This window comes from Spodoptera frugiperda, chromosome 28 (assembly GCF_023101765.2).
Source record: "Spodoptera frugiperda isolate SF20-4 chromosome 28, AGI-APGP_CSIRO_Sfru_2.0, whole genome shotgun sequence".
In the NCBI taxonomy this organism is placed as follows: Eukaryota; Metazoa; Arthropoda; class Insecta; order Lepidoptera; family Noctuidae; genus Spodoptera; species Spodoptera frugiperda.
Genome location: NC_064239.1, coordinates 10469631 through 10497559, shown reverse-complemented (window position 1 = coordinate 10497559; position 27929 = coordinate 10469631). Strand labels below are relative to the sequence as shown.

The following is a 27929-nucleotide window of genomic DNA, read 5'->3' as shown; positions in this document are numbered from 1 at the left end:
GTTATAAAAATGGCCTTAGTAAAATATACTAATTGAATGCTTTTTATACACATTAGGATGTAGCTGATTATAACATAATATTGAATTAAGCTAAAGCAACAATGTATATTATATCATCTTACTAATTTTATTTTATGGTTTAAGCAGGTATACGAACCGACGTATGGGCTGATGGTAAGCAATCGCCGTCAAAACAAGTGTTGGTAGGTTTCTAACCCTGCATAATAAGCGCGTATTTTAAACCACCAGGCCATCACGACATACACATATGACATGCACGGACATGAAATAGTAGCCTAAGTTTATTTTACCTCAGAAATCATTTTGATGTCTCGTCATCAACAACAGAAATATACATAGTAAAAACAGATACACTTTTTAACTAATTTAGATTAAGGTAATGTAAAGGAATATTAATTGGAACAGCAATGTTATGAAAACATATTTATTAATAAATACAATTCATTTCAATCAATATTCATACATCTTACACAATAACTATATTACAACTCCTCATGTTCATAATGATCAACATCAACGTCAACATACTCAGATTCGTTAGACAATAACCTATGAAACTCTTTATTAAAATAATCAGAAATCATATTCCATACATTTACAGAATACCACACAATTACACCAAGAGAAAATATCAACCGAAACATTAAACCAAGCATTTTGACGTAAATATTTTAAGATCATTAACAAGTCAGGTTCATACACTTTAAGTACTAGGTATAATTAGTTTAAGTAGTTGCTAATTACAGGCGTCTAAAAAGCTATTAAAGTTATAAATTAGATCTTGACATTGAGACTGTATACTATCAAATTATTTTATGTTTAAAAGCCTTAACTATAGAAAAATATTAATAGAGGACCTATTAACTAAATATAATATGAATAATTATTCTTGTATCACTTAGTATAAATATACAAAACGAGATTTGAATCAGAGTTGGTTCGTATGGCTGTATCATAAATCTACTAGAACAGAAATGTTCTCAAAATATAATTTTAAAGTCTTACCTAAACGTTTTAAACTGAGAAGTTATCGCCCACTTAAGTTTAAAAGCAGGAGAAAAGAAAGTAGCGAGCGCACAAAGAAATTCAAGTTATTAGACAAAAGTTTTTGCTGTTTTAAAAGTAGCTAAATGTTTAAGACACTGGGGTACGCTCGCTGTTATAGTGTTAAGTGCATTGTGCACCACATACTCTAGTCTAAACGAAATCTTACAAACATAATAGTATTATAGTCTTCCCAAAACTTCTCTTTAAAGGAGAGGTTTTACAATATGAGGGCTGTAAATATTCGAACATCCACCAAATTCAGGTAGGATCACCACATAAATATGGAAACACAAAACGTCTAAGAATTTGTTCCGATGCTATAGATTCACAGTCAGATCTCTCGAGGATTCCTTGTAAATAGGGTTTACGTAATCAATTCAATCGTCGTACAAAACGTCGGTGCCATAAATCATATCCGAAACGATCTCAAAGATTGCTTGAGCGTGTGGGTAGACGATGGTAGTAAGCATCACAATACTATTTGCTATCACAAACAGTTTCATAGTCTCCAAGCCGTCTGATGATCTGAAAATGGCAAGTCAATCGTAAAAGTAACGTTAGAATGTCCAATGGCAAATAAAAACTTTTGTATAGACCCTTTATTGAGTCATTTTGGAGAGAAGCGGATTCTTCGTCTGATTGAAGACTGGGTTGATAGATGCGATATTGGGTCCTTCGTGATATTGCTCAGCTTTCATAGGTTTTTTACCACAAATGCGAATATTGAACAGAATATTTCCGACCTAAAACCAGTTCCAATTTCTTTGGAGCTGTAATTTTGAATATAATAATTTCGAGGATTTGGACCGTATTCAAACGTTTTTGCTTAATTATTTTGCTTCCCTTCCGAAGATTATTTTAAATATTTGAGCGACGATTACAATAAACGTTTGCATTTAATTTAAATTACAATGATTTCCGACAGGAATTCATTTGTTATGGCACGCTTTGTTTGCTTTGACAACGGAAAATATTTTTATTATGTCAAAAATTTCGCTACGTTTGTTTATTAAAGTTAAAATTATTGCAAAAAATTTAATGTTTTGAATAAAAATCCTTTACAAATTCGATGTCACATGTTTTGTTATAGATATATTGGAATAATATTTATATCTAAACGTTTCGCGGCAAATAACTTCTGCGCCATAACCGATTTTAAACGATCACAACCGAACGCGTTCGTTCAAAAGCATTAGCATTCGCGTGGATGAGTCCCGAGTTACTCGAAGTGCCGGAACATTAAAGGCTCGTTTGGATCTGATAGGAAGATTTCTTTAATTTTTAGGATATCAAGAGTATGTTTATCAAAATTATGACGGCTTCGGAGATTCTTTTATCAGATAACGTATTCAAATGGGCATTCATGAATTTAAAAACATGATTTTATTTAATACGGTATGACAATGTATGATTGTAAACGTTACAATTGTAATTGCTTATATTTCTGTATTTTTTGACAAAGTAATAACCCCATTAAAAATGTGCTCAATCTTACCTACTTATAAACATTTTTGTTTGCTCTCTAGCTCATTTACAACCAAGAATTTTTCGACGTAATCATTTATCATATTTTCAAATATCTGTCACCTGAGCCATCCACCAAATCCTTGCTCTTCATCATCCAAAGAATCAACTTTCACTGGGGCTTTCTCAGTAGTTTCTGGTTCTTTGTCTTCAATTTTGATCACTTTTTTCTTAGCTGTCCCCGAAGTTTGTTTATTTTTCTTCATAATCTGTAAGTAGGAAAATATTGGTAAATTAAATGATGTTTTTTTTTTACTTTGGTCTTGCTTTTTTGTTAAAATTTTTATAGTAATTTTGTTATAAGTTTTTAAACTGACATGGTCACTAACACTATAATTTGTTTAACAATAAACATGGTAATAATCTCAAAATTCAATAAACATGGTAAATATCCCGTCAGAAGTTCTAATAATTTTGTTTGTTAAATAAAAATGATACGAAAGTATCTTTGTGTATTGACAACAATGACATCTTTGAAAGTATTTAACATATTTTACTGTGTCATTCATCAAACTTATGAAGTATTCGGGTTAATTATTATTAAATTTTAGCCGTGATCGTCCCACTGCAGGGCAAAAGCTTCGCTACCCTCCTTTCACTCGTCTGTATACAGAACTTTTTGCGGTCAATCATTATCGTAGGTGTCAAGTTCGTCCCGCCATCTAATTCTGGGCCTGCCGCGACGTCTGTCTGGTACGTCGGGTAAATATAGAGACGAAATATTATATTTTTGTAACAATAGAAATTATAACTAGTTTCAATCAGATAATCCATTTTTAATAGCACCTTTCAATCACAATACGACATTTTACCCAAAAAAAGTTGTCGATGAATGTAGTATTTTTCAATCTTCAGACGGATAATTTCTATAGCCGTTCATTAGTATAAAGCAATTGCGTACAGTTAGAACAAATTGAAACGAACAAAACCGATTTGAACAGCAATTTGTAGGTGCCACAAAACTGTCTGTATTGCGTACTCTACTGAATATTTCAAAAGTTTCGTTAAAAAAAACCATTCGAAACGCTTATCCAGGCGTAACTTTTGAATAGGCGCACCGATTTGACTTTTTTTTTGCGCACTAGTTGTTAGTTGGGAGAGCCATCGTTTGTCGGTATTCGATGAGTTGTATTTATAAAACTGGATTCGTCACTTAATTTTGACATTTGTAAACTTTTTAGAATCGAATGTATGTTGGTTAGGTTTGAAAAGTTAATTACTTTTGGTACTGTTTTTAAATGAACCTATTTAGCTTAAGGATTTCGTTACTTAGAAAATGAGTTGATACTTCTTTCAAAGAACAAATCAAAGACAAAGTTAAGTGACGGTTTCAGGAGAATCTAGCTTATTTAATAGCACTCACTTTAGTAGGTCAGTAAGACATCATAAACCCGAACTAAACCCAAATTTCCAAGAAAAAAGACTCAACCTAGTCCCTAAAAAAAACGACCAGACAAAAGAAAAATAATTAAGAACAAAACGAAACAAGCCATAGAAATCCACCTTAATTGGAACAAAAAACTTCAAAGGAAACAACTTCACCGAGCTAAAGTATTAGGAAAACTACGAAACGAATACAAAGATACAAGTACTTTCCTGAGGCTAAACAAAACACTAACTGAGAGAACACCTGGGCCCCTAATCAAATATTATTTGATTCAATATTACCTCAGTAGCAAAGGGTGTGCGGTGAAGAAACAAGTGGCCCGGTCTCCTCACGGTGAACACTAACACATCTAACGAACCACATTCAGCGGGAAACCTCTCAAACGCTGATCGATACTTTACGTGGTGCAAGTTTTTAGGGTGAGGACTGAGATCAGCGGGAGCGTGTTGTTTGTAGTTCATTTCTTGTGTTGAGTTCCAATCATTTGAGTCTTTTTTTTATTTAACAACAGCTTAATATTGTGCTATACTTTGTATGTGGTGACAGTAAAGTAAAATATATTTGTCACCTCGATCTGCTGCTTCTTTTCTAAAGGGTACCCAGCAGCAGCCCTCTCTGATAAACCAGAATCTTTTGAACTATTATTTCCAATCCGGCAAGCCCAAGCGCGGAAATTATGGCCAACCCCTTTTATTAGGAAGAAGCCTTTTTTGCGAGGAGGGGAAATCATTCTATGACTCATCTCCCCCTTGGGTGAGGCGAGAGGGAGTGTCAGACTCTTACTGACGAAAAATCACCCCGTTCTTTCGCCCGTTTAAACTGGAGCCCCGGTAAAGAAGCCTCCATTAATAGACTGCTGCGAGTTGTCGATGTGTTTTAAGTGATCTCATTAAATAATAAAAACATGATGACTAAAAAATACGAAAGCAAAAATGTAATCACCAATATCCGAATTAGAAATCAGAATCCAAATCCTTTGTACGTATCCACAAAGAAAACGATCATTTCATTAAGCAAGCATAAAATGGCCTTATAATTTATACTAACGAGCATTAAAATAAAGAAAATATTAATTTCCGCCACTCAAACCGCACCCCAACACTTGGCTGTCGACGTCCTAACGCGATTATGAATTATTACCGCCGGGTGAATGAGTAAAATTCGGCTCTTCACCTCTCAAGGTAATTTGCAAACGGTATGGTAAAAAATAAAGTTGGAATACCTTTTCCTTGATAACTGTGGTATCCCATAGAATAACTCTGTTTTACTTTAAAGATTACTATTTCAGAAGTATTTTCTTTAGGCACATTTCCAGAAGATTGTTATCAAACCCAATTTTTGTATAGATCACTAGAATATTGATAAATAACACTATCTGACCTTGTAATTAAACTCTAGACCTCAATCTAGTCACAAATGTGACCATTCATTCAACTAAAAATGAAAAAAAAAAGGTAAATTACTCTGTTTATTTTTGTTTTGAGTCGTGGTGGCCTATATGTCTGAGACGCTTTGAGCAAGCGTCGTGATTAATGTTCAAACCTTCTCTGTATGAGAGGAGACTTTTGGTCAACAGTCACCACTTATAGGCTGTTGATTCATGTGTTGATGTACTACACCGTTTTTGTACCAAACAAATAATCTGTTTCGCTTTTGAAGTTTCGGCATCATTGATTCGACTAATGATATTGGATTATTAATGCAATCATCCGATATAATCATACTTTGACCGAACATTATGGTAGTGTGGTAAATTATTTGTGGATCAGTTTAACTATGTGTTCGTGAACAGACTTCCTAATTGAACTGATTATTACTAAATCCTTTGGTATTAATAGTTTAGCCTCTAGCTGTTTGCTAATTGAATCATCTCATTAGGCATTTTGGACCTAAAGGATGTTTTACGTTCACGTATTTTTTGCAGATATCAGCCTTTTTGAGACGTAAAAATTGTACTAAGATGTACCTAATGGCGATTCTACGGAAAGAGGACTTACGCCATGAGACATAATATTATCATAATGTGACATAGTTTTCCCTGGTTATATTCAATATATCCGTAGAGTCACCAAACTCCGAAGCTGAAGACTACCTAGCGGGTTTACCAGGGCTGCGGCTTGAAAAGCATGAGTAGAAATGGGGTGGTTTTTAGTCAGTAAGAGACTGAACCCCTCTGGCCTCGCCTAGGCAGGAGAATATATTGAATGATTTACCCCTTAAAAAAAGAGTCACCAAACTCATTAGGTTTGACCTCTGTGGAGCTAATTATTATTTAATAACAGATGCATTATTATCTGTCTTTGATCCCATTAATAGATTCTAAATGGCACTCCTTGCAGACATTAATAAATCAACGGACATTAATTGAAACATTCATTAAAGGATGAGATATGTATTAGGGTTAATCTTAATGTTTGTGAAACAAAGCCATTAACGAGATAAAAGTTTAATTTATCTATAATGGGTATCTATGTAGATATACCTAAATACTATCTACTTCACCACATAGCTTAAATGTTAATATGTAATTTGACTGCCTCGTTGGTCTAATGGTCGCAAGTGCGACTGGCGGGCATGGTGCCTGGAATTGTGCCCGGTATATGGCAATAGGCTCACCCCCTATTACATGGGAGTTATAAGACAAATGGTGAAAAGTGGGTGTACATTGTATAGTGGCGTTACGTGCCGTAATGTGCAGATGCATCTCTGCTTACCCCTTCGGAGATAAAAGGCGTGACGTTGTTCTGTTCTGTTCTTCTGTTAATATGTAAAAATATCAGGTACCATTTCTTTTAATATAGTATTTTGGCCAACCTACCCTTGTTTTATTCTACAAAATAATCCAAACAATTCTACGAAAATAAATCTTTGCGACGTTGTCATTTCAACATTTTAATCTGTCCTATCGTAGGCAGGGGAATTAAATATGAATATCAAAGTAATGATAAAATTTTACAGGCCTATCGTGTTTGGCAATTTATTGTAGTATGAAAAGTAACGATTTATTATTATTTAATGAGAGCTGACAAAGTAAAACAAGCTCTTCTGCTGAGCGTATAGAATTCAGATTTGTGCAAAATCTTTTTGAGATGAACTTAGTTATTTCTCAAGATAATTTATTTATGAAAACCTTTATTATCAAGCAACTATGGCCCATACACTTTACAGACTAGCATAAATATTATAATGTACAGTTGATGTTAGTAAAGTTTTTATAAAATTAAAAGTATCATTAACCGACGAGCATACATGAAAAGACTGATGACTGATGTAGCGAAAGAGGTATGTAAGATTCGTAGCGATTGGCGTTTCATTGTCTCTGTCTACCCCCATAGGAGACAGGCGAGAAATTGTCTTAATACAGAAAAGCTCGAAATAATACTTTGCCGGGAATTAAATAATTTGCACAATGCAATATTTTACGTACATGGGACTTCAAACACTGCTCACCTCTCGAGAGACTAACAGGAGTTATTTTACAGTATGTTGTATTGTGAATTGATTCGTTAACGAACTTGTTGTCTTCGACTTGGACCGGTGTTCTGAGAGTTACACAGGCTGTTGTTTTAAATTAAATACTATGTTTGTTTACTAGTTTAATTATTTTACTACCGTACTTAGAGATATTTAATGCTTACTTAAACGGTTCCTTACAAATTTTGTTCGGAAAATGATTTCTAGACTGGGTTAAGTAACCATTAAATGACTCTGAGTACAGCGATTAAATAAATGGTTGGCGCTTCAAGTACATGCTAACTAAATTGGCGCTGAAAATACTTATAGCTGGTGAAAATTAGTTTTACTTATTCTATGTAGGTACCACTACCTACCCCTTGTACTATATCCGTAGCTGCAGACTACCTAGCGGGTTTACCAAGACTCCGGCTGGAAAAGTAGGAGATGGAACGAGGTAGTTTTAGTCAGTAAGAGTCTGACACCTATCGCTTCGCAAATGGCGACAAAAGTAATTGGATGATTTTCTCCTTTAAAAAACCATTTGCACTAATCAGTTTAAAACTAAAAAATATATGTTATGATATCTACTTTCCAACCTCACTCTAAAAAATCTGGCCAATAACACAGAAACCTTTCAATCATACTAAAATTGACCACTCGTTTCGACAAAAAAAAAAATGTTTTTGCCTGGCAGTGAAGCTATATAAAAAAATATTTGAATACCACTCTAAAGCTCTCATCCAATACTTTTTTAAAACAATTATTAAACTACAGAAAAATCTGTGCCAATGAAACGTATCCGCAGTAATAATAGAAAAGGAAAATGGTAATGGAATTCCTGGATTTATATATTTTTTTTATTTTCTATAGTATTCTAGTAACTAACTGATGTGAATTTTTGACTGATTTTGAATTTGATTAATATATGCAATTTGACTCAGACCGTAATGTCTCATACACCGTAATAAGAAATATACTGAGTTTCTATCTCCAGATTTGACCATTTCCCCAAGAAAATAAAACCATAATCTACAGACAAAAAGTACAAAAAACAAGACCACTTAAACACCGTTACGCCAGCTCATCTCATAAATAAAATTAAAAAAGAGAAACATGAAAGCAATAAAGAATATTACGCAGAATTTAAAAGGTCATAACAGCAAAATTCTAGAAACTCCTAAATTAAGGAACTGCGCTCTAAGACTTCATAGTTCATGCTGTGTAACTTGTGTAAAATACTCGCCACCTACCTGACGTAGTTTTGCGAGATAGTTCCGTTTATTTTAACCCTCACGGCGGCGGTGGTGTCTAAAAAGGTATTTTATTTGATGCACTTGTGTGCTAGAGGAAATTTCACAAAGCTAAAAATTGCAACGTATATTTTCGTGCAGTCGTTTCCGATGATCGTCATATTTACTCGTTCGTTAGTGTAATATTTCAAAGTATGGGAAATATTTACTTTAAATTGAGTGAAGTTCTTGGTTTTATAGTAAATAATGCTTGTCACTAGAAAGTAATTGAAATGATCTATTTTTTTTCTCTATATTTATTTGCCAGCTTGAACTGGAGCTGGGCTGGTCACGTCTACCGCATGTCGGACGAGCGGTGGGCAAAACTTACTACTGAGTGGAGCCCGCTACATACAGACGTCGCGGCAGGTCCAAAAGGAGATGGCGGGACGAACTCGACAGCTATGACAAAGAGGGGACGATCATGGCTGAAATCCATAAAAAAATCTAAATCTAAATTTATTTCAATGGAACTCGTTAACAAATTAAACGCGGAATACGCTCATCCCGCATCAATACCTCAGAATACAAGACAAAGCGGTAACACGCTGTATCTCACACAATTTCATGCCTACGTCAGCTGTCCAGAACTAGTCTATTAGAGAAGCCACCAGGCCGTGACGTGACAACTAGGTAATTGTAATCCTATGTAACCATTGAGAGCTTTATTGCCCTTGTTATAGTGCACCCAGTGCACTTGATTAACTTGATATTCGGTGAAACTGAATAATTGGTTTGTGTATCAATATACTGTGATCAGTGCATGTAGTAATTGCTATGACTTAACCTTACGTTACATATACTTGATAAATCCAAGCTTCGTGCTTATATTGTATATTAGCTACCCGCCCCAGCTTCGCATGGGTGCAATGGTGATATATTATGCATATCCTTCTTCCTAACTTACCTATCAACTACCTGAACTTCTTCTTAAATCACTCTATCTATTAAAACAACCGCATCAAAATCCGTTGAGTAGTTTTAAAGATTTAAGCATACAAAGGGACATAGGGTCAGAGAAAGCAACTTCGTTTTATACTATGTAGTAATACAGAGAATGGGAGAGGACATTTTTTAAAGTTACATTCAACATCTTGCAGTAATTCAGCTACTATTCATTTAATTTTAGTTTCAATTTTCTATTTCACCCAAAAAATGTTTCTACTTATTCATTCGCTCACGACAGCTGTTCTAATCATTTCAGTTGCAGCGCAGACGATTGATACCGATCTCTGTATATCGATAGAGCCGATCTGTCAATGTCACCCTGCTTTGTATCCTTCGATAATATCTCCATTCGCAGAATCACATTCATCTATCTCAAACAAAATTAAATATTTATTATCTTTAACTTTTGATTGGATAATTTTCGAAGCCCCTTTTCATTTATCGTCTGTCTTTATCTTACCTTAATAGTGTACAAGTCCTTTTGTAGTAATTATGAACTTTACTGAATAATAATTTAAATTAGAAATTGTAGCTACATTTTTTTATTCTTTTTTAAGTTTGGTGCATTGTTTTCTGATTATTTTTAGATAGATAGTGGCAGATAACACATCACATAATGATTTAATTAAAACTTCTAAGACAATACTAAGGTGTTAAATAAAATCAAACATTTTCATTAAACCAGGTAAACTATTTGATAAAAGGAAGGTATGAAATAAAATCGAAATACCTGATACAGTTTTGCTGTGCTACAAAATTCAATTTCGCTTTGAAAATATTTTACGACACAATTTGTGGAAAATGCATTTTCCTTTTGTTCGTATAGGTAGTCTTTAAATTTAAGACAAGTCTAAAAGAGTTCGTGACAATCTCCTAATATTATAGTTTAGAATAGTCTTGATCCAAATTTAATATTAATTGGAAATAGGTAAATAGATATGTCGGTAAGTACAGGGACGTAAAAAAGGCTATTGTGACAAATCATCTATAAGTATCCTATTACCTACAGATGATTTGAAATTGTATGTGTAACATATGTAAACTTACTACTCTTCGTATTAGTTACATTTTCTATGAACAAGTTAACTAACATTAAAAAATAAAACTAAAACTAAGAGGTAAATTAAAAGTACCCTTAATCGATGAGCATACATGAAAACACTGATGACTGTTTATGAAGCAAAAGAGATATAATTATAAGATTCATAACAATTGGCATTCCATTGTATCTGCCTACCCCTACGAGAAACAGGCGAGAGGTTATGTATGTATGTAAATACGTAAATAAATTATTTTGCATTACTTTAAACAACTTTTATAAATAACTATACACAAAATTTCAGCAAAATTTGTTTAACATTATACGGCAAGGCATAAAACAAATAAACATAATTAACTAATTACGTACTAACTTAAGCACTGAGAAATAAATTACCTAACAATACCCAAATAATGTACCACAATTTTAGCGAAATGTTGGTGTAAATACATATATTATTATATACTTTCGCCTACCCGTTCTAGGAATAAAGGGTGTGATGTTTTGTCAATAGCAGGCTGGGCTAGAATACATGGAATCCCTTATTTGAATATTAAAACGTACAAACTTCTAATATTGTAGTTTAGAATAATCTTGATCCAATTTTCACATTAATTGGAAATAGCTAATTCCTAGGTACCAGTACTAGTAAGAGATTATTTGAAATTTTATTTGTAACAAAGAACTCAATCTCTAAAAAGTATTAGAGCCTTTAACATTTAATATAAACAAACTAACTAACTAAAATAAAACTAAGGGATAAATTAAAAGAGTACCATTAACCGACAAGCAGAAAAGACTTTTGACTGTTGATGAAGCGAAAGAGATATAATTATAAGATTCATAACAATTGGCATTCCATTGTCTCTGCCTACCCCTATGAGAAACAGGCGAGAGGTTATGTATGTATGTAAGTACGTAAATTAATTATTTTGCATTACTTTAAACAACTTTTAAAATACACCAATATTAATCGGTTTTAAGACAAAATACCCTTTACAATACCAGCTCTCAATCACAGAACCTATTTCCTCGGCTTGATCCTAGACACAAAGAAAATACATTAAGGGAACCAAAGTGCTCCAACAGCTTGTTTATATCGAGAACATTTCAAGATTTTCAAGGCTTTTGTGACAAAATTCCTTGGCCAAGGTCTATGGAGGAATTCTAAGAAATACGTTCTTAGAATCAAACGACGCTCTATTTGTGATGATGAATCGTTTCTTGGTAATTACTGGTGGAATTTAGATAAAAATAATGAAATGGTTAATCAAGAAACTCATAAAAGGAGATGCATTGATCCTCAAGTAACAATCAAATGTAAACAAAACTTAAAAATCTATTTAAGTTTCATCTTAAGATGTTAAAGTAATATTGAAGGATAATATTTGTATTAAACATTAATTTTACTAAACTGTTCCATTTTAAAACCATTGGTAAAATGCCTATTACTACATCACAGCGTAAAGATTATCCTGATTGTATAGTTACTTCACAAAATTCTAATAACAACCGATCAACTACAAAACGAATTGAGCAAAACAGCAAAAAATTATTAACAAATTCCGCCAAAAGGAATAGGAAAGGTACGAAACGAAACAAATCACAAATTCCATAAACGTTGCAATAAACCGTTCGCTTTACTTGGAAAATCTATACTCTATAATTCACAGGTAGATTACTGGGAGGTATCGAGCCTTCTAGGCTACGGCAACTCGTTCAAAGCCCCGGTAAATTCCTACAGTTTGGAACGCGCCGTCTCTCTATAAAGAGCTTTCAGTTTCCCTTTTACACAGTACCGTGTCACTGACAAACGTGTTAAGGATGAACAGTCTTGATACAAGACGGTTTCTTGCTCGACTTTTATATTTCCTTTTTATTTTGGTGTTGGGATAAATATTGACGGAGTATGGAACAGTACTTATTTGAGGGTGATAGGTAATTTAACTGAAAAATTGTCACTATCACTTAAAGTAGATATGTTTTTATTTGCGACATCTGATTTATGATCATGAATGATGGTTATATGAAAAGAAAGACGACTATCACACCCACTTTTTATATTTTTAGTCCTATTCTATGAAGCAAGGTACCTTTGTCTCAAAATAAATTAAAAGTGCACAGCAAACTCAACAATCCAGACTATAAGGTAAATGACCCTATTACCACCCACAATGCAATCTCCCAACCACTCAGTCATGTACCCAGGTAAACTGATTGAGTATCTATTAATCAATGTTCGTCAGACAAGTGGACGCCGTACCTACATACTTAATCTACCTACCTCGTCTTGGACAATGCATTAAACAGATATCAAGTTTAACAAGAGGTCTTGAATCTAGTCCTTGGCAAATTTATACTCACTTAATATTGAAGTTGTCAATGTGGTCGGTTAGTTCATTAACCTGAGACTGCCAGTTACAGGTTCATTTACCTTATTCTAAAGATTAGGCTATCGACTTGAAAGTTGGAGTGGATACTGGTAAAGTGTGATCTTTTGAACCTTTCTCGTTGGTCTGTTGGTTGACAGAGCTTAAAGTGCAGAAGGGTGAAGTTCTTGTTAGAAGCGTACGTGTTTTGAATTCATAATTGGAAATCATTTCAATCGTATGCAATGTATGCATTGGTTGTTTACAATAGTGAGACTAATCTTGAGCTCTATACCTAAATCAGAAAAAGTTTGAATTAGATCCAACTAGATGCGCTAGAATACAACGAGAGGCTCGCCAAGAAGATCATCAATGGTGGTGTGCTTGTAGAAGCCCGGCGTCACAGGTTCAACAGGCGCAAAGTTGTTTACCTTGCAATTTTTCACCTGATACAATTCAGTGAGTGTGCAGGGGAATTGCATTTTTACGTTTGTGTTTCCTAATGAGTATAAGCTGGGTGTCTACGAGGCCAGAGTAAATAGGTTGCTTGTTGGCAGGCGTGCTTCATCACTTACCACCAGGCGAGATAGCGTCGAAATGTCGACCCATCAAATATAAAAATAAGATTATATTTTTTTCAGAAACTAATCACAAGAGTGTTTCATAAGACCACCCATAAACCATAGATGAAATATGTGTCATGTTTAATATACCATCGCTCTCGATACTTCTTAAACACGCTTTTTGAAGTCCTATTTTTTATAATAACATAATACTGTCAAAAACAAACTCAATAGCATATCAAACTCAATTTCCTTTATCGGCTCTTCAGTGAAATTCTTCGATATCTTCTTACCTATACTGGCATACATATAATAATAATCAGCCTCTGATTTCCTCTCTCATAAGAAGCTAATATTCTTCGGCATATCACATTTTGGAAGATCAAAGCCCTTGAATTTTCAATTTCCAATAATCTCATAATTTTTTTCTACTTCTACCAAAAGATTTTCATTAGACGTTTCGGTATAATTTTGTGGATATCTCCGTGTTACCAACTTGATTCGCAGATTATGAAATGTGAAAACATTCGGTTATGGATCGTGTCGATCTATTTTTAATTAATTGATATTTATTTTGTTATATCACTTTTGCCATTAAGATAACTCGAGATATTGTATAAACATCTTACATGTTGTAAACTAAGCTTAACTTGATAAGTATTTTTGAACATAAGCCTTAATATTTTATCCAAACTATTTAATTTTGTAATAAGAAAGAATTCCTGAACAGATGATTTAACATAGGTACCTGCTGTTCGTTTCTATATTAATTTTAAGGTTCAAAAAGTAAAAGAATGAAAAAAAGTTAAAACAGCAAAGCCAATACAAACAAACAAGGAACAAATACTTTCATTTTCAAAAAACAAAACTCGAAGCAATATTAAAATTTGAAAACCTTCACGTCATCGCGCGCAATATCGCTACGTATTTTCCGAGAGGCGTCGGCACGCGATTATCGGCGTAGTGTATTCAGGACGTCGCTCATTCGTTCCCTGGACGTTATCTCAGGCTCACGCGTCCCACGTCACAGGTCCGTTTGTCATAGAGAATGATACTCAGAACCATGACAGTGTAATACTCAGTCGACGTCGCGTCGCAGCGATTAATCGGACGGCGGGTGGGAACTTTTCAAAGAGATAACTATTTAGTAATGAGATTGTGTGTGGGGTGGATTAACTAGGTGTTATTAGGATTTTTATAATGTTACTGTATTTTACAGACAGTTATTTTTATAATAAAAGGGAATTTAGAAATATTTGTCTTTAACACATTGAACGCCGTGGTGGTCACCGGTGACCGACGTTAGCCTCAACAGTTTTCTATTGGCAGTCAAAAACTTAAATCAATTATAATTTTATGCATGTAATTAAAAAGTAGCGATACCTTACAGCAGCACCTATCAAAATGCTCGGACAGAATATACATATAAGTAGACATATCAACAATCAACTTGAAACTTTTGCACACAGCAATTAATAACATAAGTTTTGATTTTTGAACGGCGTTTTCTTTACAAGGCTATGTATTCTACTCATTAATCATTATTTTTTTACTGACTTAAAAAAACAAGGAGCTGCTCAGTTTGACCTGTATGGCTGAATCGATTGTGATGCTGTATTCGGCGTAATATTTTTCAGATTTAGGATAAGATCTTAGGGAAATATCCCTAAGTCAGGTAATAACCTGACTTAATTTTTAAGTCAGGTAATAACCTAAATTTTTTTAAGTCAGGTAATAACCTGACTTAAAAAAATTGGAAGCGTTAGAGAAAATTTCGAGTCTATTATTGTAAAAAGCGTTATTCAAGCGCTATAAAGTTCCAATTCAGCTGAACTGACGTCTAAACAACGTTATATACGTAACGTTTCAAAATCAGTTCTGTTCATTAGTTTGTATGGTGTTTATTCTAATAGAAAATTGATACGAACGTTATTAGCCAGCTAAGCAATGAATGACGTTGCTGCCAACAGTTTTGGACGTGACAAAATTACTCGTTAGTATGCATTCAAATTTATATCAGACACAACTGAAATTGAACCTTCCAACTCAAGTTTTAGAAGTCAGATTAGATTGGTTATTTGTTTGAAAACAATCATTGTTGTGCAATGTTATATTGATTCAGCTTTAGAATTAGTTTATGAAATATGAAAATTCTAGAATTAATTTACAATGCGTGCTAATATGAAAAGTACGTTGTGAAAATAATCTTAAAAAGTACATATAACTCGAAACAAGGCACAATGGTACCTTTTTTTTGTTGACGGGGGAAAACCTTCAAAAGGCGCCTAGCTTTTTGGGGAAAAACTAGGAAATGTGGGATTTTTACCTCACTAAAACCTCCCCAGTGGCCAACATCTGCACCTAAAGGTGGCACAGGCTCCTCTTAATAGACTAACCTAATACCTCTAACCAGCATTGTTGTGCTTGAGAACGGGCGCCTTAAACCACCGAGTCACCATGATATTACAGTACTTTACCTAAATAGTATGCATGTTTGTATCTTTACGTATTTAAATACGAGAGTAATTTATATATATTTACAAATACAGACACATTTTAATAATTAATACGATTACAACTATTAATACGATTTGGTTAAAATATTTTTGATCTTTTCAAAAAAAGCAACCAGTAATTTCAGTTTTTTTTTTTGTTTATACTTACCTACCGGTTTGATTTGCTATACATATGTGGAAAATGATTAAGATATTTCTGCACTTTTCGTGCACGACAATTTTTAAAATTAAATTCTATTAAAAACCTGGTAGGTAAAATCTTCCCGCCTGCATAAAACATTACGCAAGCGATGAGGATGCTTTCACTTCATAATAGTATCAAGTAAAATTTTCGATAGTAAATAAGTATCAAAAGTGGAGCTTTTAAAATTAATTAAGTAAGTAACAAAGTAACCTTATTATAACAAGTTTCAGTGGGCTTTTTAAGTGAGTACCTAAGTTAATTTATAAGTAACCATGCAGTTTCTTACTTGTTCTTCTACATAGGAGTCTACACTTTGGAACGAGCGGATAGTGTAAGGTAATAGTAGACTGACGGACAATATAAGTTTTTAAACTGACATAGTCACAAACACTATCATTGAACTCAAGACTCATTTGCAACAGTGCCTATATATCGGAAACTCATAGACATAAATAAACAAGGTAAATATCCCGTCTTTAGTTCTAATGATACTGACGGACAAACTGGCATTATAAGTTTTATCTATTACTATCCAACACAAAGAATTATTTGACTCGGAACGGTATTCAAAATATTTACGGTATTGTTTTTGTTGGGAAAAAGTCATGTTGAGTTTCTATCATTAGATAAATGTTGAGGGCGAACCTTTAGCTTAGTATGCACATACGCCGTGCATAAGACACTTGAAGCTTTATAATAAATAGTACTAGTACCTACTTTCGATGAACAAAACCTCGTAAGAATTATTATTAATAATAATTGAACATTGCACGAAATTCACCGTAGTCGTGTTTATATAAAAATAGGTATTTAATATCATCCAATTTTCGGTCATAATAAAAACATAGAACATCGTTCTTCACCCGACATTATATGGGTCTACGTGCCTTCTGAACTAAAGCAAGGATTGCGTTTGGCTTAAATGCACGCACATGCAACGAGGAAGCAGAGTAAAATTTAGCTAGAGGAAACTTATTGCTTGGTTATTGATAACTTATCAGGACGTAACATCACGCCTTTTATGCCGAATAGGTAGGTAGAGGTGCACATTACGGCAAGGTTGAATTCCCGGGTCGGGCGTCCGTTAGCTTTTCGTAAAATTTTCAGTAGTAGCATGGAGTCTGGAAATGTGCCCGGTATATGGCAATAGGCTCACCCCCTATTACGTGGGACTTATAACACAAATGGTGAAATTTAATTTATTTTTTTTTAATTTAAGCCATCAGTGATAACCATAAAACTTTACCAAACACGTGAATACAAATATCTGCCTGTTCAATAATATTATTTAAATGAAGTAATCATAAAAGTAAATATAGAACGCGCAGCTTAATCATTTCAGATGAAAAAAACTATTTTCAGAATAAACATCCCAAATTGTGATATTTTAATCACAACTACAAAAATAAAACGAAAATACAAACATACCGTATAAACATATTCCAATGTTGATTTTATTAAAAAAGACAATTGAAACAAAAACGTTTATATAAACGGAAATAAGAGAACATTAGAGGCAGTCTGTCTGATAAAATAAACCTTGACTTAGTAGTAGCTATCTGAACAAACATTGAGTAATTTCACTTTGAGACATTTGACATCTCTTACATCACGAATATCAAAGAGGTTTCTTCTAAAAACACTCAAAGCCGGTTCGGGGACTCGACTTTCAACGGAGTGTATGAATATATTTACGTATCGCGGACCCGCCTTGGGCCAACAGATAAATCTTTCATTTTACACACTGTATCTCGTTATGTTTTTATTGAAACTTGGCCTTTAATCTTATTTCAAAATACGTGAGCCCAATATTTGTAGTCTAGTGTGATTTCGAAGAACATTTTTGGTGACTTAATGGAAGTTTTTTGAAAGAAAATTCCAAGCGTTCTATATTGCTTTTCCTAGAATTTTTATCGGTCGTACCTAACAGAGACAGACATATGAATAAGATAAAATATTTCAAAGATTTTTTTAGAAAGTTCTAGAGTGTTTAATCATTGACCGATGTTTTTCTTCTTACGAAATGCCTCTATGAAATATATAAGAAAACACATACATATAAATAGTGACGTACTCTGATAATGATGACGATAAAACTAAATATTTTAACTATTAATCTAACTAGTAGTGACAGTAATTAATTCAGGTACAATTCCACCTAGAAGTAACTACGTATACTTATCATAACTCAAATAAACGTGAGCCGTAAATTCTTTATTAAGTTTCGTTTCCATATTATTTTCGTGTACTTCTCAAATAGTTCTATCTTTACAAGATAGATGGCAGTGATTTGATATTTGAAATGTTTGAAGCTTTGAGAGTGGAGACGTGAATTAACTACAGAGGTGTGACGATTACAACATTATTTAGTTTACGAGCTGAAGCAAAATGCTTTTTTATCTGTCATACTTATTTTAAATGCATAGTTCTAAAAAGTAATTCTTGTATAAAAAGTGACATGAGATATGTACATAGGTGTAGGACAAACAATCCTTCAAAATATTAAGTACACCACAATAATTTGCATAAATATGAATATAATAAGAAAGTATTGATAATATATCAGGATTTCACTCAAAACGCTCGTGACGTCAAAGGCTGTTTACGACGCGAATGAGCGCGTACAAAAGCGTTTATGGATGTTGTCAATCTTGTTGACAACGTCTGAAATTTCCGCGCTCTACCCACATTATTTACTTGCATGTGAAGATAATTATGAAAGACATGTGGCTGTGCTCGAATACAAAAATTGGGTGTGCTGTTCCCATAGCTCTATGTGTGGTGTTGCCTACTAATTTTTTGATGTACTTCTTACAGTACCTGTCGTGTTTGTTTTTGTTGTGATTACTTTTGTGTTTTTTTTTTTAAGAAATGTATGCCACAATTTACTTTGACTTAATGTTCTTAATATTGAGAGAAAGCTATCAAAACGTCACACGTTTTATCCCGGAAAGGGTAGGCAGAGGTACACATTACAGATATGTAATTCCGTTTTACAATGTACACCCACTTTTTACCATTTGTGTTATAAATCCCATGTGATAGAGGGTGAGCCTATTGCCATATACTGGGCACAATTCCAGACTCCGTGCTATTACTGAGAAATTTTCGAGAAAGCTTTACTAATGACTTTTAGAGAAGAAGCAACCTAAATTTACTCACTAGACAAGCTTAAATTCTCCGATTTGAAGAAAAATCCTTTCAAAATTCCGTTTCAATGACATTTTCCGTAATTTTTCACTTCAGCTTTTTACCAGGAATCCATAAAAGGCGTGCAGAATACTGTCGTCTCGTGCAACGAAACAATTTGTCACTATGCAACCGCTTGCCGGTGACTGCACCAACAATATCCTTGCGCTGAAAACAGTTTTGCGAGGTACGGAGCAGGAACGTTCTCATTAATAATATTTTTTTGTTGCGAAACCAACTACATGTTTTCTAAAGTTGAATAGAATAATTTATTCCAGAAAAAGATTTTATAGCTTTTATAAACCATTTACTTCCTACTTTTTATGTTTATTCTTGCTACCAATAGGTAATCCGATTTCGGTAAGTAGGTATTTAGTTGAGAGTTACAACAGCAAATACTAAAAGTTTACAAGATTACACAACAACATCAAACCTTTTATCCCCGAAGGGGTAGGCAGAGGTGCATGTTACGGCACGCAATGCCGCTATACAATGTATACAACTTTCACCATTTGTGTTATAAGTCACATGTAATAGGGGTGAACCTATTGCAATATCCAGTATATTGCAATAGGTGCACACTCAAAATTTAACTACCAGTAGTTTCGTAAAAAAACATGTTCTGCGCCAAATAGAATCCATCCAACTGAAATAAATAAAGCAATCGTCAAAAATATTTAATCTCCATACGAATCTACATTTTGAACGGAGTACCTAGTTCCGCTGACGAAATGATTCCGATAAAAATAAAACTAATAAGTATACAAAAAAAGTTTCTTTGGGAAAGTTGTTTGTGATCATGAGTACTATCATATGTTTAAATATCCTTCACTAATTACCAGTCACCAATGTATAACCATGTATAACCTGTTTGTTTATTAAAAAATAATGTATACACGTTTTACATATACATGACAGACAGACAGACTACATATACATGTATAAATTAATTATTTGACTTTGAAACAAATCAATATTTAACGAAACATACAAATACAGTAATCATGACATTAATTTGAAGCACAACATAAAAATTTATGGAATAGGTATAATTTAAAATATTCCAGAACCAGGTTTTAAAGTGGTTAAATTGTACCACAAGAACGTCCAGAATAAAAAAGGAACGATGACACGACGCCTAATTAACTGTGTTCTAATTTTATATTTGCGAAAGAGGTAATTAACAAGAAAAACCGCTAAAATTATTATTTATTTACTCCTTTATGTCTTTTAACGAGGATAAAAGGTGAAATACTGAATGAACTGAGCATTACTGTATTTTGTGAAGTGCCTTTTTGGAATATAAACATTACAACTATTATAGTCAATATCATATCTTACTTTAAAAAACCTACTCAAGTGTATAATAATATGCATTTTTTTAAACGTTGTCCCACACTAGGATTTTCTCCTGTGTCGTGGGTGCATTAACAAACATACAAGTTCACATACACATGACACCCGAAGCAACAATTTGTGGATCACACATAGAGTTGCTTCGTGCGGGAATTGAACCTGCTACACGTTGTATGGCAGCTAGTTACCCAGCCAACGAGCCAACCGTGCAGTCAATTTTTCACTCATTCATGCATTGATTTTTCACTGGCGATTATACTACTACCATTATTTTTAAAACACAAGAAAATTAAGACATTCTTAGCAAAATACATCTTAGAAGTTTCCAATAAAACAATCCCGATAGATTTAAATTGTAATTTAGAATAGACACATTTGTTTGAATAGAATATTACAAATCTTTGTAGAACATCCATTCAACATATTTATTTACAATATCATCTTCGAATTACCTAAACAGCTCTAACACACGTTAAGTAATCTATCTTGAACTAAACACGTGGTAGCGTGTAGCAGCAGCCGTACCAAGTAAGGCTATGTGGGCTATGTATTTGTAAACGACGAACAAAACAGTAGCCGACATGCGCAATATCTTTATTGATAGTCCAGCATTTATGTAACAGATGGCGTTACTATAACCAAACGTTGTTAAGCTTACAGTAAAGCTCTTTCATAAAAAAAATAGTAGATGTATCTCAGATCGTATCATTATGAATAAAGAAATAATAAAGTACTTATAAAAAGTAAAGAAAGAATAAAGTAAGTATAATAATCATTAAGAAAGGCTGCCTCGTTGGCCAAGTTGTCGTAAGTGCGACTGCCGGACTAGACACGGGTTCCTGGGTCAGGTAAAGTACTACTGAGCTTTTTGCGGCTTTTCCAAAATTTCTCAGTAGTAGTACGGAGTCTGAAATATGGCAATAGGCTCACCCCTTATTACATGGGTTTTAAAACACAAATGGTGAAAAGTGGGTGTACATTGTATAGCAACATTATGCGTCGTAATTTGCACCTCTGCCTACCCCTTCAGGGATAAAACGGATAAAAGTTGCGTTAAATAATAAAGTAAAGTATCATCGACTACACAATTACATGTAACTGCTGATAATGATATTTAGGGCACGGACTCTCACGTTAGGTAAAGTTGTATTTATACATATTTTGCCTAAGAATTATGCTTAGCGATATGCTCAGCAAAATATTTGTACCTAATTACAATGGGATCTAAACATCAAGCAAACATTGATGGTGTCAATAAAAATGTGAACGTGATATAAATGTAAAGTTTAAACATTTTCAAAACACTTTTTTAGAAATTGGCCCATATTAGGATTTTCTCCTGTGTCGTGGGTGCGTTTACAAACATACAAGTTCACATACACATGACACCCAGACCCGGAACAACAATATGTGGATCACACAAAGAGTTGTTCCGTGCAGGAATCGAACCCGCGATACGTTGCACGGCAGCCAGTTGCCTAGCCACCGCGCCAACTGTGCAGTCAAACACTTCGTCATACATTTTTTACCCATCGTCATCGTCATCATCATCAGCCTGTTCTCATCGACTACTGAACATAGGTCTCTCCAATAGTACGCCACTGAGATTTATCTTCAACTCTACGCATCCAGCCAATACCAGTCACCTTGCGGTTGTCGTCACTCCACCTAGATAGAGGACGCCCTACACTATGCTTGCCTAAATCGTTACCCAATAGTTAAAAAAAAAATGTTTATTTTATAATGTACCATTGCACGTACACAAACATGGTTTCTTTAAAATGTACAATTTTGCGCGTAAAGATACCGTATAATTATTGTTGACCATAATTTTATTATTGTCACAGAATTTTGTTTGTAGGTTTCTTTGATTCAATTTTCTTGTTAATTATTTACCTATATGTAATATCATAAATTTTTAAATATTAAATTGAAAAATAACGGGTGTCCCAATAAGAACGCAAGATTTAAATTTGGCGCCATTCGAAGTATTATTGTTTGACATTTGAACAAGTGTTATTTTTTGTTAGTATAAGGTACGAGGTTAGTAAAAATGGAGCGCTACACGATTAAAGGTCTCAGCACACATATGGGATCGGAAAGGGATCGTCACCGTATCGCCTCGAGCCGTTCAGAATGGTTTGTATTAAACTCCCTACTGCAGCATTTATGCAAAACGGTCATTGAAAATTTCATTGAAAGATCGCGTATGTTTCAGCAAACCAGTGGCAACCATCTGCCCGATGTATGTTCCATAGATAACCTCATACTCTCTACTTTACGAAATTATAAAGCTTTCACGATTTTTTTAAAAATATCTGCGTTTTATTTGAAATTTTGACACCCTTTACTAGAAAAACACGTTTTTAGAAAAATGCACAAAAGAGTAAAAAATAAATTATCGATCATTTAGACTGTCTGTCACTATTTGTGGACTGAAGTGTAAACTATGTATGTACTTTTAAGTATAATATTTGATCGTACAAAAACTAAAGTTCACCAGCCCTAATTGTCAATGTTGTTATAATTGTCATCATGAGTGTTTCAGTCATCTCAGTATTTAGGAAAAATATTTGAATTTTATTTTTTACTATAAAAAAAATATCCATTGCTTTAATACTAATTTCGTATTTTTTGTATAAAATTGTATGATATTTTTTGATAGAACTTGCCGTTTTCGAGAGTGTGCGTATTTATATCAGGTTCAACTAGTTTGGCCTAAACTGGTCTATCCTATCGGGCTTAGGACAAATTAATTTGAACTAGCCTATACTAGTTAATCCTATCGCGTATAGTAAGAAGTAGTTTAGCTTAGGCAAAACGATTACGATTACGACGACGAACGAACGAACGAAAGATTGATGACATAATAAAAGATTCAGACTCTAAACTATAGAAAACTATTATACATTTATTCATAGAATTAATTAATAATGACATTTGCACTATCTTTCAAAGCAAACGTAGTTCAAGGGAAAATCTATAATTGTTAATGCACAAATATGTGCCTGCGCGTATTGCTATTTATTTTTAGTAGGAAATCTATAATTGTTAATGCACAAATATGTGTCTGTGCGTATTGCTATTTATTTTTAGTAGGTAATCTATAATTGTTAATGCACAAATATGTGTCTGTGCGTATTGCTATTTATTTTTAGTAGGAAATCTATAATTGTCAATGCAGAAATATGTCTGCGCGTATTGCTATTTATTTCTACTAGGCACTAGGCATGTCTGCGTTCTTTCTAACTCCAACAAGATATGTTAATTGAATTGAAACTGAATATAAATTGAACGTAAACATTAGAAACACTTTTACATGGCAAAAAGAAAGAAATGTCTAGCTAATATAATATTGACGACATGTTGTCATCAAGAAACTGAGCCTGAACTCGTTCAGTTTACTCAAAAAACTTCCATCATTTAAAAAAACTAGAGCTCCATCATCGAATTCAAAGTCTCGTCGTTAGTAAAAATGAGTATAATACTTAAAAACGAATACAATGCCTCCAAGATATTATAATTATACTGATATTAGTATAACCCAGCGTTTCAAAGAAAATCTGCAAAATCAGTCAATTTGCAGTTCCACAATCGAAAAAGATATGGAAATTACAAACATGCGCATGCGCCTAAATTCGGCTTACGAAATAAAACTTAATATTGTGCAATAAGAAAGAGAAGAAGCTAGGAGCTCACTAGTCTTTTTACAGTATCCTACCCTGGATTGAGAGACTAATGGTAATGTGGTTTGAGATGGAGAACTTACGTGCGATTTTAGACGTGGAAATCTGGACATTTTGCCGTACATATATCCACACAATGTTCACACATTATCATTTCGGTGCGGCGGACACTCACTTCGAGGACAACGGGAACCACAGGAGAAACAACAACTGGAAATACGACTGTAAGACTTTTTTATACTTTAAATGAATAACGTTAAAGAATGTACGCAATTAGTGCTATGTGATAACGAATTATTACGAATTGATCCTTCACATGATAAATTCGTGAATCAAGTTGAGATAAGTGTATTGGCTAAAGGTTTGGACTTTGTTATAACACCTAATCGAATACCTTATGAGAATATAATCTGTTGTATCGAAGAAGCGATAAAACAAAATAAAATACCGATTTACTATGCAGAAGCAATAAGACATGACGTCGCGACTATACTGTGCGAATCAAAACTTCCACCCAGCAATATTACAAAAAAAGAAAGACTAGCATTGAAAGCTATCCAAAATAACGAAGACATTATAGTACTTCAATCCTACAAAGAAAACGTGATTGTGGTCATTAACAAATCTGACTACATTAACCAAATTAAACATTTGTTGAATAATGAGAAATTGTACAAGCCTATGTCATACAATACTAAAGCCCAAACGCACCATTTACAGACGGTTTCAGACGGTACTAATGGCGAGTTTGAGAAATTATATAAACCGGCACCACAAAAGCCACCTGTACTATATGGTTCGCCTATAATGCGTGAGGATAAAGTGCTATTGCAGCCCATTGTACGCCAAATTAATTCCCCAAATTATAATCTTGCTAGACACATGGCGCAGGTTTTACAGCCATTGGTCGAGCAATCAGCAAACTTTGTGAAGGATTCAAGACATTTTGTAGAGATAATCAAAGACATCAAATTGGAACCTAATGATATCATGGTAAATTTGAATGTGCAGGCACTTTTTTCTAATATTTCTATAATGGAATGTTTAAATATAGTGCAAAATAAACTGGAAAGCAACAGAATGTCGTCAAACTATATGCAATTACTCAGAAACCTTTTAACCGGCAATTGCTTTCTTTTCCAAGACAAGTGTTACCTTCAGATTGATGGATTAACAATGGGTAACCCTGTCACTCCTATATTGGCTAATCTTTGGATGGAATACTTTGAGGCGAAGGTCTTACGTCAAGATCCGAATATCATCAAAGTGTGGAAACGAAACGTTGATGAAATCTTCTGTATCTTCACTGGGAGTCAACAGGATATTGAACGATATATTATGAACCTAAACTCCATTAATGCAAATATGAAATTTACATATAAAATGGAAACAGATAGAACTTTGGCATTCCTGGGTATCGAACTATCGGTGCGAGCAGATGGAACTTTGTCACATGGCGTTTACTGGAAATCTACAGCTGCAGGCAGATTCCCAAATGCAACATCGCATCATCACCCCCGCCTCTTACAATCTAAAATCACATCATTAAAAACCAGATTACACGACCTCTGTGACTCTGAACATTTGGAACAAGAATTGGACAACTTGTATAAGGTGCTGCCCAAAAATGGATATCAAATGAATGGGCGTTTTAAACAACTAAAGAAATGTGGACAACCTCAGGGAAAAAGACAACCAATTTACTTGCCTTACATTCAGGGAGTGACTGATAAGATCGGGTCGCTCTTAGTAAGGAAATACTCGATACCTACAATATATCAACGGGGAACAACAATCAAACAATTAGTAAGCAAACCAAAGAACGACTTACGGTTACAAAAACCGGGCATCTACAAAATAAAATGTAGCTGTGGAATGTACTACATAGGTCGAACGGGACGACCCATAGCTACAAGATTCAAAGAACACAAAGTAGCTTTAAAAAATAAAGAAATTAAAAAGTCAGCTATAGCCGAACACGTACTTGATTCAGGCCCTGGTCACTCGATAGAAGATCGTGTAGAAGTTATCTCTAATGATCCCTGTGATCATTCAAGAATTGTACGAGAAACAATTGAAATCAGGAAACATAATCCGTTTACATTCAATCGGGTAGTTGGATTTAAATTATCAGGCAAATGGGACCGAGTGATTGAGAAAATAAGCCTTAAGAAGATTAAAAATATGGACACTAATAGTCTAGAATATAAAGGTACACAGCCTGTACGGCAGCGGCGCGCACTCGAGTCCCTGGAAAACAAACTATTTTAATTTATTTATGTTACTGTAAAAGCCCGTATACAAACAATCTTAGGTTTTCCCTGAAAATTTTAAGATTTACCGACATTGGTAAATGTAAGGACATTGCCATAATGACTTAGTATAATCTAGTGTTTTAATTAAAATACTTTTTTTGTTCTTGTCATACAATTAGTTATAATTTTATAGTCACTAATACTTATTACAAACAAAGATATTTAATGCTACACTAACTTAACTGGAAACTACATGTAGAAAATGGCAAACAGTTCTGGGTAAATTGTATCATCTCAGTAAGTTCGTGAATAGAAAAGTTTTGAATGTACTTTATTATGCACTGGCGGACTCAACATTTAGAACACAAATGGATTGTATAAAGAATTTACAGATTAGACTACTCAAATACCTAGTTAGCAAAAAAAGTAAAATTAAAATGCAAACCAACTTATGATGAACTATTTATTAGATATACATATGTAAAATACTACAAGTGCATGCTAAAGTCGAATACCTTATGGTTCTAGAACAAAATAAGTAAAAAAAATATTTAAACAAACTTGTTTATCATGACTATCATACTAGTCAGGTGGAGAAGGGAAATTATGTGATGCCAAAATGTAAGAAATTATTATGGTAAAAGAACAAGGCAATACTTAACTCCAATGATATATGTGTAATAAAATAGATTTTATAAGAAAAACATCCAAATATAAAAGTAACTTTAACATTTAAAAAACAGACTGAAAGACGCATTATTGTGATCACGTATAATGTTCTTATTTGGCTCTATGAGCCTATCGAATTTATAAGGATCTGTTCCTCTTTACCTGTTGTGTTGCGTACCTATTGTAGTGATTCACTTTTTTGTTTTTGTTTCAGGTTGTGCAATATTAAGTTAAAAGTAAAACTGAAAAAATGAAAATATTAAAACATTACTTTATTAATAATTAATGCCTAAGATTTGTATTTGATATTCTTAATTAATGTTACCAACCTATTTATTTTAATATAATTAATTAAAAAGTTTTAATAAAAATGTTACCTATAAATGTTATGATTATTTTAATACTATTTAAAAAAAATGTTATCAATATTA

At 33.6% G+C, this 27929-nt stretch overlaps 3 protein-coding genes across 5 annotated transcripts in view; 1 reads left to right on the top strand and 2 right to left on the bottom strand.

The window, feature by feature from the left end:
* LOC118265295 (kin of IRRE-like protein 3) overlaps positions 1-27929 on the bottom strand; it is a 149845-nt gene that overhangs the window by 94405 nt on the left and 27511 nt on the right. The window lies entirely within an intron of this gene.
* Positions 676-24844, bottom strand: LOC118265577 (uncharacterized). 2 transcript variants are annotated; one of them, XM_035578523.2, is made up of 3 exons: positions 24658-24844; positions 2656-2801; positions 676-1593 (listed from the first exon to the last, which is right to left on the bottom strand). In XM_035578523.2, exons 1-3 carry the CDS (start codon positions 24697-24699, stop codon positions 1446-1448), a joined length of 336 nt encoding a protein of 111 aa, XP_035434416.2. In that variant the 5' UTR covers positions 24700-24844; the 3' UTR covers positions 676-1445. The 2 variants fall into 2 exon arrangements, with proteins under 2 accessions (XP_035434416.2, XP_035434417.2); XM_035578524.2 differs by lacking the exon at positions 24658-24844 and adding an exon at positions 4261-4365.
* Positions 24711-26845, top strand: LOC118265072 (uncharacterized). The gene is made up of 2 exons (XM_035577785.2): positions 24711-24798; positions 24852-26845. The coding sequence occupies exons 1-2, from the start codon at positions 24711-24713 to the stop codon at positions 26843-26845; spliced, it is 2082 nt and encodes a 693-aa protein (XP_035433678.2).

Bases quoted from the DNA above. Each gene is read 5' to 3' on its own strand.
- LOC118265577 (XM_035578523.2), bottom strand. From the start codon at position 24,699: ATGTACGGCAAAATGTCCAGATTTCCACGTCTAAAATCGCAC. The intron at 2,802-24,657 runs GTAAGTTCTCCA...TCCTACTTACAG, and splicing joins TTCCACGTCTAAAATCGCAC to ATTATGAAGAAAAATAAACA. The intron at 1,594-2,655 runs GTGACAGATATT...TGCCATTTTCAG, and splicing joins GGATTTGGTGGATGGCTCAG to ATCATCAGACGGCTTGGAGA.
- LOC118265072 (XM_035577785.2), top strand. From the start codon at position 24,711: ATGTTCACACATTATCATTTCGGTGCGGCGGACACTCACTTCGAGGAC. The intron at 24,799-24,851 runs GTAAGACTTTTT...GTACGCAATTAG, and splicing joins CAACAACTGGAAATACGACT to TGCTATGTGATAACGAATTA.